This window comes from Macrotis lagotis, chromosome 2 (genome assembly GCF_037893015.1).
Source record: "Macrotis lagotis isolate mMagLag1 chromosome 2, bilby.v1.9.chrom.fasta, whole genome shotgun sequence".
NCBI lineage: Eukaryota > Metazoa > Chordata > Mammalia > Peramelemorphia > Peramelidae > Macrotis > Macrotis lagotis.
This window is the reverse complement of record NC_133659.1, coordinates 185681191-185696746: the sequence shown is the minus strand read 5'-3', so window position 1 is coordinate 185696746 and position 15556 is coordinate 185681191. Positions and strand designations below refer to the sequence as shown.

The window sequence follows — 15556 nt, the reverse complement described above, 5'->3', positions numbered from 1 at the left end:
CCGCCGCCGCCGCCGCCGCCGCCGCCGCCGCCGCCGCCGCCGCCGCCGCCGCCGCCGCCGCCGCCGCCGCCGCCGCCGAGGATTCTGGTACTTGTAGTTTCGCCGACCTTTCCTTCGGACGACTCGGGGCCGCAGGCCGAGAAGGGGCGGGGCGTGCTGGCAGCGCCCTCTGATTGGCCAGAGCTCTCGCGGCGCGCGCGAGCCGGGCTGTTGAGGCCTAGAAAAGCCGTTGGGAGCACGAGGCCGCGCGCCGATGGCGAAGGCTCCCCGAGCCTGGGCGAGCTTGGCGGGCTGCGAGAGGCGGCTGACCATGGCCGGGCCCCCGGGGTCCAGGGGCTCGGCCTCCCTCAGCGACTTCAAGTTCGGCGCCGTGGACACGCAGACGATCGAGGACGCCCTGCTGCACCTGGCCCAGGAGAACCAGAGGGCGGTGCGGGAAGCCCGGGGGCAGGCGGGCAGCTTCAGGGAGACCCGCATCGTGGGTGGGGGCCCAGCCCTGGGGGAATGGGGACTGCGCCATGCTAGAGACGGGTCTATTTTTTTTGTTTTTTTTTAGATTTTTGCAAGGCAAACGGGGTTAAGTGGCTTGCCCAAGGCCACACAGCTAGGTAATAAGTGTCTGAGACCGGATTTGAACCCAGGTACTCCTGACTCCAAGGCCGGTGCTCTATCCACTGTACCACCTAGCCGCCCTCGCATTCTATTTTATAACCTCACTCATCCGGCCCTAATGTCTGAATTGCCAAAGATTCGGTCCAGTCACGGTGCATCATTAAGTTGTCTCACTACAAGCCAGACGCCATGTGAAGCACTGGGGATCCGGGCAAAATGGACTCAGTAGTCCACTTGTGAGTGCGTGGTGGGGCTGGGACTTTGTGTGCGCCAGCAGGGATGTCGTACACAGGAATGTTTATATGCCACCTGGGTGGAGAGAGCCCTGGGCCGCCTTGGATTGGCCGCAGAGCAAAGCCAAGAGACTCGAATTTCATCGAAAAGTAGGGCTTGGCTGCCTGTACAGTTCTGTCCACGGATCTGACCATCTGCAGTGCCCTGCTGATTGTGTTTTATGTAAAACCCAGGGGTCTTGGAAAGTTCCTTTGTTGAGAACTGAGATTTACCCTGGTTCCCACCCTATAATGGAATCAAAAACCAAACAATTCCAACTGGGACTGTTCTTTCAAAGGGAAACGTTGAAGATTGCTAGGGCTTGTCCTTCTCACCTTCCTAGTGATGTCTTTAAAATCTGCCTATTTAACAACCCCTACAATAAAACAAAAAAACTTGGGGGGAAGGAATTCAGTCCCCACAGATCAGAGGAATCATGCTCACTTTGTGCAAGATGATAAGCTATCATTGTAAAATTTTCAGAAGCCGCTAAGCAAAACTAGGAAGTTATTGTTTCATATTAAAATTTTATAGGTATTAGGATTTTTTTCTTCTATTCAAGTCTCCCTGTAGTCAGGAACATAAGCAGGTAGTTAGGGAGTGGGGAAGGGCAGACATGTATTTTGGTACCAGGCAAGAGTTCTTATCTCCTGAACCCTTCAGGAGTAAGTCACCTAGGAGCTCGGTAAGCCCTTGTTCTTGGCACTTAATCAGACTTCCTTTTTTGCCTCTGATCAGCTTGTTGGCAGCAAAAGAAATTAGGCTTTGCTTTAGTTATTCTAGTCTCATCTTTCTCACCTCCTGACCCCTTTTCTTGGGTCATATCAATGCTTTTTACACAACACCAAGAGTTCAGAGTGGTTAGGGTTGCATCATGTGATTCAGGCTTTTCTTTTCTCTTTTGGCAGAGTTCATTTTTCTTCTGTCTGAACAATGGTGCTTGGAAAAATCCGTGAGCTACCAAGCAGTAGAAATCCTAGAAAGGTAAAGTTCTGAGCATGAGGCCTTTGCAAATGGCTAGCTCTCAGTGTGTTCACTCCTAATGAAATGTTACCAGTCACCTCTTACCTTGGTATCACTCTTCTTTACTTGCAAGTTTAACAGTCTTAAATTGATATTGAATAGGCTAAGATGTAGCAGAGTTTGAATAACAAATGCTCCTATTGGAATGTGTGGAAATTCAGATTGTTTACTCTTGTCCTCTCCCCAACTCCCCTAGGTTCATGGTTAAGCAAGCAGAAAGTATCTGCAGTCAAGCAGCACCTGTGGTGAGAGGTGGTGAGAAAGTGGAGCCTTGGAACTGGAGGACCCAGAAAGAACAGCTCTGCAATGCATTTGTACTGCGACTTGTGTCATGTGTTCAGCTGGCAAGCAAACTTTCCTTCCACTACAAAGTAAGAAATTGGTTCTGTTCTGTTCACCTTTACAGTGCTGTACTCAAAATCTGGTCTTTTTTCTATGTCTAGATATTATGAATAAAATAGGTTTCTGCCACAAGGCAGCTCTGAGACCTCCCTGGTTGAGTGATTCTATTCATGTAGAAACTCCAGAGTGCAATTACACTTCCTAAGCACCCTTACTAAACACATACAGCTGTTATAACCCACTGTTATAATAGCTGTATTAATGCTATCATTATTTAGGTGTATAGGTCACCTTTCCTCCCCTTTGGACTCAAGAACAGTTTGCATAAGATACCTGTATAGTCAACATACTTTAATCATCATTAAGGGTGAAATTTCTAAAAGGGAAAATATCCTGAGCACTGAATTTGGAATTGGAAGACCTGAGTCCAAACCTCATATCTCATTCCTCTGAACTTGTTTCCTTATCTGTAAAATGAAGTTTTGTTTTAGCTCTAAATCTATGACTTTATGCTTCTATTCCCAATATTTGTGATTAAAATTTCTAAGTGATTAATTAGAGAACCCTTTTCTTTCCCCTCCCCCCTTTTTTTTATTCAGATAGTCAGCAATGTTACAGTCCTGAATTTCCTCCAGGCTCTAGGGTATCTTTATACTAAAGAACAACTACTAGAGTCAGAACTTGCCATTCTGAAGTCTTTAAACTTCCAAATCAATCTACCTACTCCTCTGGCATATGTGGAGATGCTCCTAGAAGTTTTAGGTATGTTATTCAAAAGATCTCAGTGGAAATTAGGCCAGCACAGTAGCCATGAAAGACCAAATGTAGCTTGAGACTCCTCTACTAGGGGCAGTGTGCTCTGGGTCTCTGGGCAACCTGATGAACTGGGAGAGAATAGCATCAATAATCTGCAAAGTGGTTTCGCAACCTGCTGGGGTGGGATTTGTACTTGTCTAACTTTGGAGAAGGCATTCTATCCTCTGGAAGGACAGAAGTTTCCATAGCCAACTTCTGCTTGGAATCACTAGGCACCTTCTCAGCATGTTCTCTTTATAAAATGGTCAAGGATGGGAGGGGAGCAAAGAAATAAAGCTTCCATGGTTATTATTAATTTTTGCTATTTGTATGGTCTGTGCATGGAGGATTTATTTCTTTATTCCACAATTTTACCTTTGAAACTGACCATGGACTAATCAGATAACCAAATCCACTGAACAACCCTACAGCAGTACATAGTTTACCAAGGAAGAATGTTAGCTTAATAGCAGATTCCAATCATGTGCAGAAAATGGCTCACTTAATGTGACATAACCTTTTAAATGAACTATCCTGATTTATTACCACTTCCTTGGTCAACATTTCCTTTAAGGAAGGACAAAGGTAGAGACTTCACCTCTCTCTCTATGCCCCAACCAGGGTATAATGGCTGTTTGGTCTCAGCCAAACAATTGCATGGAACCTGTTTGACATTACTTGACTTGGTCTACCTCCTGCATGAGCCCATCTATGAAAGTCTGCTGAGGTCATCAATTGAGAACTCTATTCCCATGGAACAGGGGTAAGACACTCCTATAGATTATTAAATATTGGGAAGTGTTATGACAGGGAACTGAGGAGTGATTAAACCTAGGAGGGCCAATGAGTTTGTCCCCTCAGTTTGATATAATTATTGTGGAGGATTCATTCTCTCAGAAACTTGTAATTTATGAACTTGAAACTTAGCACTCTAATGTAGCAAATGTAGCAAATTTGGCCCAAACCAAAACTCAAAAGCCCTGAGATTTTAAAATATTTAAATGAATTCAAGTATTAACATCTATTATCCCTTCTATTACTGATTCTTGATCATAGGTTGGGATGCTTGGATTGTTTTAAGAAACAGGAAACGGACAAAAAAAGCCAGTCATAAGACTGCAGTTTTGAAAAAGTGTATGATTACTGTAAAGGCAGATGAGAGAAAGCCCCACAATTATGTTGTTAGGATAACAGATGGGAACACAAAAGATCAGTAAATCAAATACACGTGAATGAAGCTCATGTTTTACCCTTGTTGGGAGGGAACTGCCTATGGAATACCCAGCTGGTTTTACCATTCTTTTCCATGAGAGTACTCATAATTCAAATAACATAAATTTCCATGATCCAAGAACTTAGGCAAACAAGGTTCTCACCTTATTTAACTGAACTGTGATTTCAATTGCTCAGGGGAAAATTTGTATCAGTGAAAGAAGACTTCATGCTTTTGGCAGTTGGGATCATTGCAGCCAGTGCTTTCATCCAAAATCAGGAGTGGTGGGGCCAGGTATGCTAATGGCATTATTGTCAAGATTCATTTAATAAAAAGCATTCCCCAGTCAATTACAGGGAATGGGCAGATTTAACTTTATCAGAAACAAGTGCCAAAGTCTAGCATGAGAGAGAACAGTGTGCCAAGAAAAATGGTCAGGAAAAGAGCTAGACTAACTGGAGTTAAGGTTGCTGATTAAATCATTTTCAAATTTTAACAAAGCAAAATTGAAAATGTTTTTAAAAAATGTTACCTAATTTGGTCAATCTATCTCTAAAAGTGGGGAAAATTTCAAGTATGCAACATGTCCCTCATACTTACCTAAAATTATCTTTAAAAAGTCAAGTACACACAAGGTTGCAATGCTAAATTGTTAAAAGCTATTCTCATACAGATTAGGTCTGGTAAATATTTTAATTTGGATTCATTCTTCTTATTAAATTCAGAGGAACAGGAAGATTTAGTTAGCATTTGACTCCAGGGGCTAGTGAGAAAAATGTACATACTTGTGTAATCTGTCAAGATGATTTAAAAAACTAGCTCCTTGTTATCTCTCTCTCTGAAGGTTGTGGAGCATTTACATAGCATCACTGGCATTGACAATGAGAACATTGCTGAGTTTTCATATGCAATCCTGACGCATGGAGTGGGAGCAAGCACCCCTGTTCGACAGCAATCTGATCTGCACCACCTGGCAGCCAGACCACTGAGGGCTGCTGCCACTTGCAACATGTGAGCTGGACCATTAACTTCTAGAATATCAGTCTACAGGTTATAACCCTTGCCCTTCTCCCATCTGTATAATGTTTCATTAACAGTACAGAAAAAGAGCTGAAAAGTATTTTACATATTTCAAGTTTGATTTTATATTGTCATTTTTGTTTAATGTTTTTCAGAGAAAGGGTTAAAGTGGAAATGTTATTCTTTGCCGCCTCAGTAAAAATAAAAGGGGAAAGAATGCTAGGCTGGAATGTTTGGTTTTACAGTACAGGCATGATTTCCTCTTTTTGTGTACGAAAACCCCAAAACCAAATCAGATAGAAGGGAAAAAAGACCAAAAAACCCAGGTGACCTTGACCTGGCATGGAATAACATTTCTTTTTCCCAAATGCCCAAGTGCATTCTTTTCAAGGATGGGACCTTCGCCTACTCCTTTGAAATGAGCAAACACACCAGTTTTTCCAGAACTGGATATTTTCCATCTACTTTAAAAAACTAAAAACACAAACAAGCTTGACACATCCCAACCTTTTTTTACATAGTTACATGAGTTGATTTGTTTTTCAGAATACAAAGTACTTTATTATAGAGGGATTTTTAAAAATTTGTTTTACAACCAGTGCACTTCTCTGCAAGGTAACAGACTGCAGGAAATCTTTGAATAATTATATATCGTCATAATGCTCCAAAACAGTACTAAAGTCTGTTTCATGTCTCTTTTGTTCTGCCATGTGTCTTGTTGGCACAGAGCAGATAGGAAATTAGCACTAGAATTGAGGGGAAAAAAGTTAAATTTCAAGCTTCTGATCACATTATGTGGCCTCCAAGCAAAGCTTATATGACATTTTCCCATGTTGTGTAATGATGTTGTAGACATTTCACTCCTCTTAATAAAGAGTAGGTGTTTTATTGGAAAAAACTCTTATCCTAAAGATGCATAAAATTAGGAGAGAGAAAATCCATTGATAACTACTCAACTCAGACTTTTATAAAAGCAACCTTATTTTCTGAATTCAAAGAAAGGATATGGATTGATGGGAGAGTTATACATATTATGTTACTTCTCTAGACACTACTTGCAATAGAATGTTATTCATTTAAAATAAAGTGGCTTTGTGGATTTTCTTTTTTGGTACTGTAAACATGTTGTACTGTTTAATATTAAGTGAACTTAATTTATAAGATTTCTGCCAACAAATAAGGCAGAAGATTCTCTCACCCTCAAGGAGAAAAAGAAAAGTCATTTGTTATAAAATTGTGAGGAGACCCAAGCAAGACCCCACTTCAGATTTGTCAACATAAACTTGAGTGCCTTTGTCCACTGCTCCTCAGAGTTGAATTGGGTTTTGATGGAATAAGAGCCGCCACTGCTTCCTGTGTCTTCAATCTTACCTTTCTCCACATCCATCCTGCAGCAGAGACACATCAGAACTCATCAATAACTGAGAATCAAGTCAGCTCAGGCAAACAGGCAGAGCCATGATCATGGGACCATTCACGTCATTTTTCTCCATTAAAGCACTCTTGTCAGGGAAGGGTGGTGTTCTTTAGATTTGCTTGAAAGCCAAATATCATGCTGGCTATCACAAGGGCCCCATTGTCACTGCTGAGTGCAGAGACTGAACATAAAAGCAAATGAAAGGATGGGATCAGGGAGTGGGTTGTAGTGGGGAGTGAGAGTTAGCATCCCTGCATTCATGGAGAAGAAAGGTAAGAAAGGAAAGGCAATCCTTTGTCTTTTGTGGTCAGGAAAGAGACCTCTCTTCCATTGATGGAATAAATCTCTTGCCTTAATTCCAGGAGCTTTTGGAAAAACCCTCTTGAAACTAAAGAAGCCAAAGCTCTGTGCCAAGATAATCACCAAACATCTAGTATAACATTCTCCCTTTTTCTCCAGGGACTGGGGATTACATCCTACTCCTTTCATAGGATCAAGGGTTCTGAGCAGAAGATTCAGGGAAAGAAATATTCAAGTCCCTGATCATTAAAGCCATGAGATTTATCATTTTCCTACTCTTCTCTCCCTACAAGTCCTTAACTACTTGTACTATGGACCCTTTTCAAATCTGTGTCATCAGTCTAGTGTCACCAGCCTCTTTCTGGGCTAAAAGCACACTAACCTGTAAGGCAGACAGAAGCGTGTCTCACCCTTCTCCACCTCTTCTTTGAACTGCTGAACACAATCCAGAAAAGCTACCATTGCATGGTCAAACTTGTTGTCCCAGAAAAACCGCAAACCTCCAGAACAGTATAATGGCAGCTCCTGCTCAAGAAGAGACATAGCAGCACATGTGGCCCCAAAACATAACAACCAAATGCCCTCAGGTCTGCTGGTTTTTCAATCCATGCCCTATCTGAATACCACTGAAACTAGACAACCAAGTCCTGTTGATTCTCTTTTGCCCTGTTAACTTTGGGCACAGCCTGATTTCTCTGGATCTGGTTTCTCCATTTAGAAAATAAGAACAGAAAGATCTAACTTCTAGTGATCTCTTCCCCATGCCAATTTATACAACCCTCTCTGCACCTCAACTAAAAAACTTTAGGATATCTGATCTAGATACTCTCATTTTAGAGACTATCTTGAGGCTGGAGCAAAAACTGAAGTGCAATATTAAGAGTTAAATTCCATTGTCTTGTTAGAAAATATCAGAATGGGGCAGCTAGGTGGCACAGTGGATAGATCACCCTGGTGTCAGGAGAACCTGAGTTCAAATTCAACCTCAGACATTTAGTAATTGCCTAGCTGTATTGATCTTGGGCGAGTCACTTTAACCCTATTGCCTTAAATAAAATTTTAAAAAAATATCAGGATCATTCTATAATCAGTTGAACTGGCAATACCCAGACTACCTTGGATTTGTCTGTGAGAGACTCCAGATATGAGTGATTTCCATAAGGAACAAGGCGATACCTAAAAAAGAGAGAAAGGTAGATAATAGGACTATTCAAGATGATAGTTTTCTAATAAAGATGAAGCCATATAGTCAGTCTATCAAAACCGTCCATGGATTCAACAGCCCCTTCTCTCCTCTTTATAAAACTCTTTATAGGTGAAAATGTCTAGGAAGGAGAGGTAATCCTTAATCTAATGATTAGAGCAGAGTACTACTGAAAATGTACTATCAATCTAGTGGAGAAACAAAAGAGCATAACACAAAAAAGGTTAATCCTCCTACCTCTGAAATTTCAGGCCCATTTTATTGGCTAGGGCATGGAGCAGCAACACTGTCTGCCCCCATGCAGCGTTGATCTCATTCCATTCCACAGGGACACTAGGGAGCCGTCCTAGCCTAAAGTTGTTAATTGTGCCAAACTGTCCACTGTGCCTATGGAAGAAAGCAAGAAAGTGGGGGAAAAAAGAACTTTGTGACCCTATCTGACCTTTGCTATAACCTTGAGGAAATGAGGTAAGATTGGGTCAACAATTAGTACCCTGTGACAAGACAAACAAATCTTTATGTGACTAGAAGGCAGGGCCTAATCTCTTTTTTTCCCCCTGACAATATTGGTTAATTATGTGTCCTAGAAATATGAATTCACACCAACCCATTCTTAATACCAAACTAAAAGAAATATTTAATAATGAGTATGATATATAGTCCCTGTTTTGTGGGAGAGAAGTTCTTTGGTAGTCAGTAGCTAAAATCCAGATGTGTATCATTCCCCACCCTCTTTCCATCCCACAGTCCATATTACCAGATGTGGAATGTGGCATTAAAAACATTTGTTTTCTTCAGCTTGTCCAGTTGGATCTGGGCATAACGCATCTGGTTGTCTACACTCTTTAGTTCATCATCTAGCTCCAGCTGTTGTCGTTTAAATTCACTATATTCCCTCTGATATCTGTGAGTAAGGCAAACATTAAGAGTTGGTCACTCTTGTAGCCAAGATTACCATTTATCCAACCTATGAATTATTTTGGCTCTGATGCTTTTGGAGTCTGCTGAATTTGGTGTAGAAATTAATAGGGAACAACACTGGGCCCGTTTTTTTTCCCCAGTGAGGAGAGGAAAAGAATGTCAAATTACATTTGGGGCTGGGTCGATCCTTCAAAAACACTCTCATTTCAAATCTTTTCAATAGTAGAGCTGTGATAGATTTCCTCTAAAACCATACAGAATAAGAAATACTAATCGAGTTGGCTCATTTGACTTGTCCCTCTAACACAAATATTAAATTGTTACTCTGTAAAATCCCTAACTCAATTTCTAACTTCTATGATTTTTGGGACACCCCGTATGCATTCCCCTGCAGAACAAAATGTAAATCCTTTGAAGGCAAGGATTGTTTCTTTTGTTTCTGTATTCCCAGTGCCTAGACCACAGTTAATGGTAGAATTTTAAAATGCCTTATTGAACTTTACACATCTTCCCAATTAAATTACAAGTGCCATAAGGTAAAATATGGTATCTTCGCCATCAAATTGAAAACTCTTCCAGCTTAGTAGGAAGCTAACAAGAGTGGGTACTATCATGAAATAACCTAATTGTAAGCCAGGAAGGAACTTTTAAAAATCCTAGAAAGCAGCTATTGAGTACTAGTGTAAGTAAGAAGACCTGAGTTTGAATCCTCCTCTGCCATTAACTAGCAATATCCACACAGGTAAGTCCCATCTCTAAGATCCCATCCCATCCCTATACCCCACTTTCCTCATCTGTAAATTAGCTATTGTGAGAATAAAATGAGAATGAACATAAACAGTCCACCACCTTTATATAAAATGAAACTGTGGCCCAGTGAGTTTAAATATTCAGTGGTTCCCTACTCCCTCTAAGATAAAATGCAAGCTTCTATTCCTAGCATTTAGAACCCTTCACAATCTGGTTCCAACCAATCTAACCAGACATCTATTAGTCTCTTTTCTTTCTGTTCCAGCCCATTAGCTGCTTCTTAAACTTAGAATTCCATCTCCAGATTCTGTTCCTTTGCATAGGCCAGACCTCATCTCTCAAGAGCCTCCTTCAAGGCTCAGTTCAAGCTCCAACATCCCAATGAACCTGTTCCTATGACTTCATATTTATTTGTGACATGTTGACATTTCCCCTAGCAAAAACTGAGCTCTAAAGCAGGGCCTGTTGGCGTTTTGACTTTATATTCCTAGTGCCTTAGAAGACAGAACATCTTAGTAGAGAGTGCTTAGCAATTCCAATTGTGACCCTAGCTGCTTTAATAGACCTGGGTAATTACTTATCTGTGCCTCAAAGAACTGTCCACAGTACATTCAAACTGCAGCCATCTGTTCTCAAAGAGGAGGGGGATGCACTAAGAGCTAAGTTACTCACTGAGCTTCCTCCTGATCTAGACGCTCAGTCTCTGCCTGGACTTTCTCAAGATTTTCTGCCACAATTTTACGGTTCTTTTCTACATCTTCCAGTTCCTGGATCAGCCTCTCTTCTTCAAGTGCCAGTTCCTTCAACTCCATCTTCAACTTCTCCTCATCATCTTCATTCATTTGCTCCAATATCTCCAAACAGCGTCTGCCAAAGACACCATATTTAATCTGAGGGAACCTTTCATTCATATTTCAGTTAACCCAACTAAATTTAAGGAAAACCCACAAAAGATTATTAATCTGGGATCCCATCCAAATGGAATTTTAGACCAGTAGCTCTGCTCTAGTCTCAGGCTGACAGGAACTCACTTGTAGTTCTGACATTCATTTTCTGTGATGTTGAGCTGGGTATCCAGCTGATCCAACAGGGTATCTGTACATTCCTCACAGAGAGGGTGATCCACATCTGTCTGGCCTGACATAATATCAAAAAGGTCTCCAGTGACCTGAGGAATAAAAAGAAATGAGTGATCCATGAAGTTCATTGTAAGGAGTCAGTGAGAGTCATCCTCACACTGACTGCATATTCCTCCACCAGCTCAGACCATACCCCCTCGATGGGCTGACTTGCCTTTAATCTTCGGCTGAGATTCTCCATGGTACCTCCATCGGATGCCTCCCCAATCAGAGTGAAGCTGTTGGCACTTTCCGTGGACATCATCCTATAGACAGTCCCCCACCCACCAGCCATATGAGGGAGCAGAGAGGTTCCCCCTCCACTCCTAAAATGCCAGTGGCAAGACTCTAAGTAGCAAAACTATAGAAACTCTTAAGGGCCAAACTTATACCCCCAACTCTTGTTGGCCCTGGGTCTCTTCAAAACCTTATCTCTTCCCTTGGGACTGCAAAGGCTAGTCTTAGTGAATGGAGAAAAGAATAACCATGGCATCAACCCAAGGCTCACATCACAGAAACTTCAGTAGGTAGGGTGGCCAAGGAGAAGCACTTCCTAATTATACCCCCTGCAAAAAACCCAACTTCAACAATATCGATCCAAGGATAAGCATTTCCAGATTTGTTTTCTCATTTCCCTTCTCTCTAAACTGGATTAACTTTTCCCAGTATTTAATATCCCCAAGCACTACTTGATCTGCCCTCCCCACTCTAACAGCTGCCACAGGGAAAGCCCTTTTTAAAATTCACTCCATAACTGTAATGGGCTCTGAAGGGAAGGAAGACAGGCCACCATGGCCTTGCTGGAAGAATCACATTTTTGGTTGTCCATTGCTATCAGATCTTAAGACCTTACAGAGAGAAAGCCACTCTAATTCTATGTGCCTCTAGTATGAAATAGGGGCTGAGGCATAATAGGCACCTGGCTGGGGGGATGTATCTGCGGGAGACACCATCCTGCCGGGTTTCAGCAAATGGCTCCTGGAAATGAGAGGGGACAGTGTTAAGATACCAGTAGACTATGGTACCAGTTTGTGTCCCAAACAATAGCCTTGCTCTCCTGAATATAACTGCTTGTCCTGGCCCCATATTTCAGGAAAGCTCTAGTCCTTCTTCCTTTCTGGCCATACCCTTCACAGCCTCAGAAAGACAAATTAGCCTCTCCTCATCCTTCCTTCAATTCTGGAACTAAGAATCATAAATTACCTTGGTTTTTGTTCCTAGATGGAAGATCTATTTCCCGATGCAGTCATTCAGACCAAAATGTCCCTTTCTACTCTCCCAACCCCAACCACTCCCCTAAGTGTATGGCCAGCTCCATTAGAAGATAAGTTCCTTGAGAGCATGGACTGGTTTTGCTTTTGTAGTTCAATCTAAGATAGATGTATGAATAAGGGAATATATGTATAGTCAATCTTTGATTAACTGTACCAACTAGTGACCAAGATATTCAAGGTGGTATTTTTAATCTTGTTTTCCTTCAGAGGTAAGGAACATATTTATCTAATTATTATAAACCTGAATTAGATAGATATATGTTTACATACTATAGACAATAAGGCACAGTAATATAGTAGAAAGCTAGCTTTCAAGACGAGAAGATCTGCTTTTAAGATTTGCCTCTAGTGTACTAGTTGCATGAGCCAAAACAAGTCACTTAAATTGCTAACGTATTTGGGTGGGGTGGGGGTGGGGCGGAAGGAGTAGGGTTCCTCATGTGGCAGTTCCCTATATTGACGAAACCATAGATGATGAGAAGCTTGCCTAGCACTGAGTTGACAAAGACAAAGCCAGTCTATGGTGAAAAATCACATAGTAAACCATAAAACAGATAATTCACGTTTTTAACCAAAACCTGCTCATACGTTACTGTTGTTTGTATTAAAGGCTAATAATAGCAGTGTCGTTCCCCCTTTGATGGTAGAAAACACCAATATTCAAGTTATAATCTCTGGAGTTCATGTGGATCTGCATCTCCAGATTACATTACTTGAGGTCCTTCAAATGGTTATGTCTTCCATTTCTCTGTAACAATGGGGATTTGGATGCATTTCTGATGTTTCACAGTTATCTTAAATAGAATATTTCTCACTAACAGATGCCTCCCATAAAAGAAGTCTGGGTAGATTCAAGGTGTCACCATAGCTAAGCAGAAGCTCTGAATATTTTTCTCAAGCTGAATTCTACCCTTAAGAAAAGTATAAACCCTATTACCTCTCCTGAGTTACTTTCTTCCTCCTGGGTCTCTCCAGACTTTGTCTGAGCAGTGGTGAGTAGTGGAGCTAAGGGAGAAGAAATTATTTCAGTCAGTGAAAATTTCCTGCTTGGTGGAATTGTTTTGTTTCACTTTACAACTGTCACTGTCCTGAAAACAAGCGTCAATTTTAGGTCATTTAAATTTTTTCCATTACTTTCACTCTAATCCTCTCTTACTTTTACCTTTCTGCTATTATCAGAGCTTTCAATATCCATTTCATACTCAATACAAAAAACTAATAAAGAGATACCTTTTTTTGGGTTGGAAAAACTCTATAGAATTGCAGAACTTATAAAACATTAAAATTGAAAGAAGATTTAGTCATCTAAACCAAAATGTTCAGGAGTGTGAATTCAAGGTCCTGCAAGCTGTGCCTAGTTACCCCTGGTCCACTTTCCAAGGCAAAGCCCCTCCCCTAAGCCCGAGCAGGGGGCAGACCTGTGAGCTCCCGGATGGTGACTTGGTCTAGGATCTTGAAGGACGTGTCCAGTTTCAGGGGCTGGCTGCAGCGCTGGCACACGAAGCTCACCTGCATGGTGCTACTCGATGACTTCGACCCCTCCATCCCTGCGGGGATCCGGCTGTCCATCAGGGTGGGGCAGGGGCTCCCGGGACGCTTCTCTGGCCCAGGACCCCCCCACTCTAGCCCTCCGCCCCCGGGGGTCCGGGAACCCAGGAATTGAGCGGAGGCTGGGTAGGGACCGGCCTCGCCCCGGGACCGCCGCCTCCTCACCTCTGCGGTCCAGAGTCCGTTGCCCAGGCCGGGTCAGGTAGAGTCTACCGCGGCGGCACCTTCACGCCTCCAGCGCTCCCCGGGCCCCTCAACTCCCCGACCCCCATCGCCCACAGCACAGATCTCGGCCAGCTCCACTTCCCGGTTCACTGGGCGGGACTTCCGCCCTCTAAAGGATATGACGCAGGACGCTGTGACGGGAGCTATATCCACCAATCCCAGACAACGACTCTTCCTTTTCAAAGTAAGAGGAACGCGACAGCAGCCCCCACAGGCCAACTTGAGAACTGCAGTTCCGCGCATGCTGCGGGCCAAAACGGACATGTAGAGGCCCGGGAGGGGAGGAACTGGAACAGCTGCAAGCCTCTGGACGCCCTGGCCCTTCCCGGGATCTTCAACCCTAACTGAAACCAAATTTCTTTAGATTTTCCTATGATATCAGGACTGTATCTCTTTTGAAGTCCTCGTGGTAAACTTGGAGTCACAGAATCTTGCGTTGGAATCCTGGCTCTGCTACACACATGACCTGTGTGACCTTGGACAAGTCACAACCTTTCTGGATCTTTTTCATCAACTGTAAAACGAGTTTTCCCTGGATGGTCTCTGAGGGCTTTTATAGATAGATCTAAATTCATGACCCTGAGAGAGCTGAAAAACACAAAGATTAATTTTTTAACTGTGTGGTTGCCAAAGGCTGCTTTGGGAAAGTAGAAAGTTCTCTTTATTGAAAATGATTGAGTCTGAATGAGCCCTTGTCAGGATAATCGAAAAGTGATTCCTGTTTAGGTATAGATTGGGACTAGATGACCCCTGTAGTGCATTCCAATTCAGATTCTATGAGTTGAAACTCCCTGACAGGGGGTTGAATTACTGAGAGTACATAAAGCATAATTATTAAGTGTCTCAGGGTGAATTTGAACTCAGTTCTTCCCGACTCCAGGGCCAGTGGCTCTATTCACTGCACCACATAGCTGCCCAGATGAATTTATTCATAAGAAAACATTCTCGGATTGTAAAGATTTTTGCTTAGATTGAAGAAAAAAGAAACATATTTACATTGAGACAAAGACAACTTTGAGCTCTCTATGTCTTACACTTTGATCCAGCCTATCTGTATCTGAAAGAGATAAAAAAAGGGGGAAAGGATCTGTTTGTATAAAAATATTTATAGCAACTTTTTGTGGTGGCAAAGTATTGGAAATTGAGGGGATGCCCACCAATTGGGCAATGGCTGAACAAATTGTGGTATATGAATGTATAAGAAATGATTAGCAGGCAGATGTCAGAAAAATCTGTAAAGATATGAACTAATACTGAATGAAGAGAACAGGAGAACATTTGAACATTGTGAAATGATCAACTATGATAGACTTAGTTCTTCTTAGCAGTGTAATAATCCAAGACCATTCCAAAAAAACTCCTGATGGAAAATGTGATTCATATCCAGAGAAAGAACTATGGAGTATGAATTCAGATCAAAGTGTACTATTTTTACTTGTTTTTACTTTCTTATAGTTTTCCCCTCTTGTTCTGATTCTTCTTTTGCAACAAGATTAATATGGAAATATTTAGCACAATTGT

At 42.1% G+C, this 15556-nt stretch overlaps 2 protein-coding genes across 3 annotated transcripts; one reads left to right on the top strand and one right to left on the bottom strand.

Moving 5' to 3' along the window:
- The first annotated feature begins 208 nt into the window (after positions 1 to 208).
- CNTD1 (cyclin N-terminal domain containing 1) lies at positions 209 to 6382 on the top strand. 2 transcript variants are annotated; one of them, XM_074223821.1, is made up of 7 exons: positions 209 to 482; positions 1794 to 1869; positions 2105 to 2279; positions 2850 to 3012; positions 3667 to 3808; positions 4456 to 4552; positions 5103 to 6382. In XM_074223821.1, exons 1-7 carry the CDS (start codon positions 254 to 256, stop codon positions 5271 to 5273), a joined length of 1053 nt encoding a protein of 350 aa, XP_074079922.1. In that variant the 5' UTR covers positions 209 to 253; the 3' UTR covers positions 5274 to 6382. The 2 variants fall into 2 exon arrangements, with proteins under 2 accessions (XP_074079922.1, XP_074079923.1); XM_074223822.1 differs by having other exon boundaries at positions 210 to 430.
- BECN1 (beclin 1) lies at positions 5813 to 14116 on the bottom strand. The gene is made up of 12 exons (XM_074223820.1): positions 13976 to 14116; positions 13681 to 13809; positions 13200 to 13267; positions 11908 to 11966; positions 11164 to 11254; positions 10902 to 11038; positions 10543 to 10737; positions 8957 to 9103; positions 8437 to 8586; positions 8111 to 8171; positions 7378 to 7520; positions 5813 to 6666 (listed from the first exon to the last, which is right to left on the bottom strand). Exons 2-12 carry the CDS (start codon positions 13805 to 13807, stop codon positions 6498 to 6500), a joined length of 1347 nt encoding a protein of 448 aa, XP_074079921.1. The 5' UTR covers positions 13808 to 13809; positions 13976 to 14116; the 3' UTR covers positions 5813 to 6497.
- Positions 14117 to 15556: the final 1440 nt, after the last annotated feature.

Excerpts from the sequence above, each read along its gene's own strand:
- CNTD1 (XM_074223821.1), top strand. The coding sequence starts at position 254 with ATGGCGAAGGCTCCCCGAGCCTGGGCGAGCTTGGCGGGCTGCGAGAGG. Across the intron at positions 1,870-2,104 it reads GCAGTAGAAATCCTAGAAAG|GTTCATGGTTAAGCAAGCAG; the intron begins GTAAAGTTCTGA and ends CAACTCCCCTAG. Across the intron at positions 3,809-4,455 it reads TCTATTCCCATGGAACAGGG|GGGAAAATTTGTATCAGTGA; the intron begins GTAAGACACTCC and ends TCAATTGCTCAG.
- BECN1 (XM_074223820.1), bottom strand. The coding sequence starts at position 13,807 with ATGGAGGGGTCGAAGTCATCGAGTAGCACCATGCAGGTGAGCTTCGTG. Across the intron at positions 13,268-13,680 it reads CACCATCCGGGAGCTCACAG|CTCCACTACTCACCACTGCT; the intron begins GTCTGCCCCCTG and ends CTTCTCCCTTAG. Across the intron at positions 9,104-10,542 it reads CTAGATCAGGAGGAAGCTCA|ATATCAGAGGGAATATAGTG; the intron begins GTGAGTAACTTA and ends CCTTACTCACAG.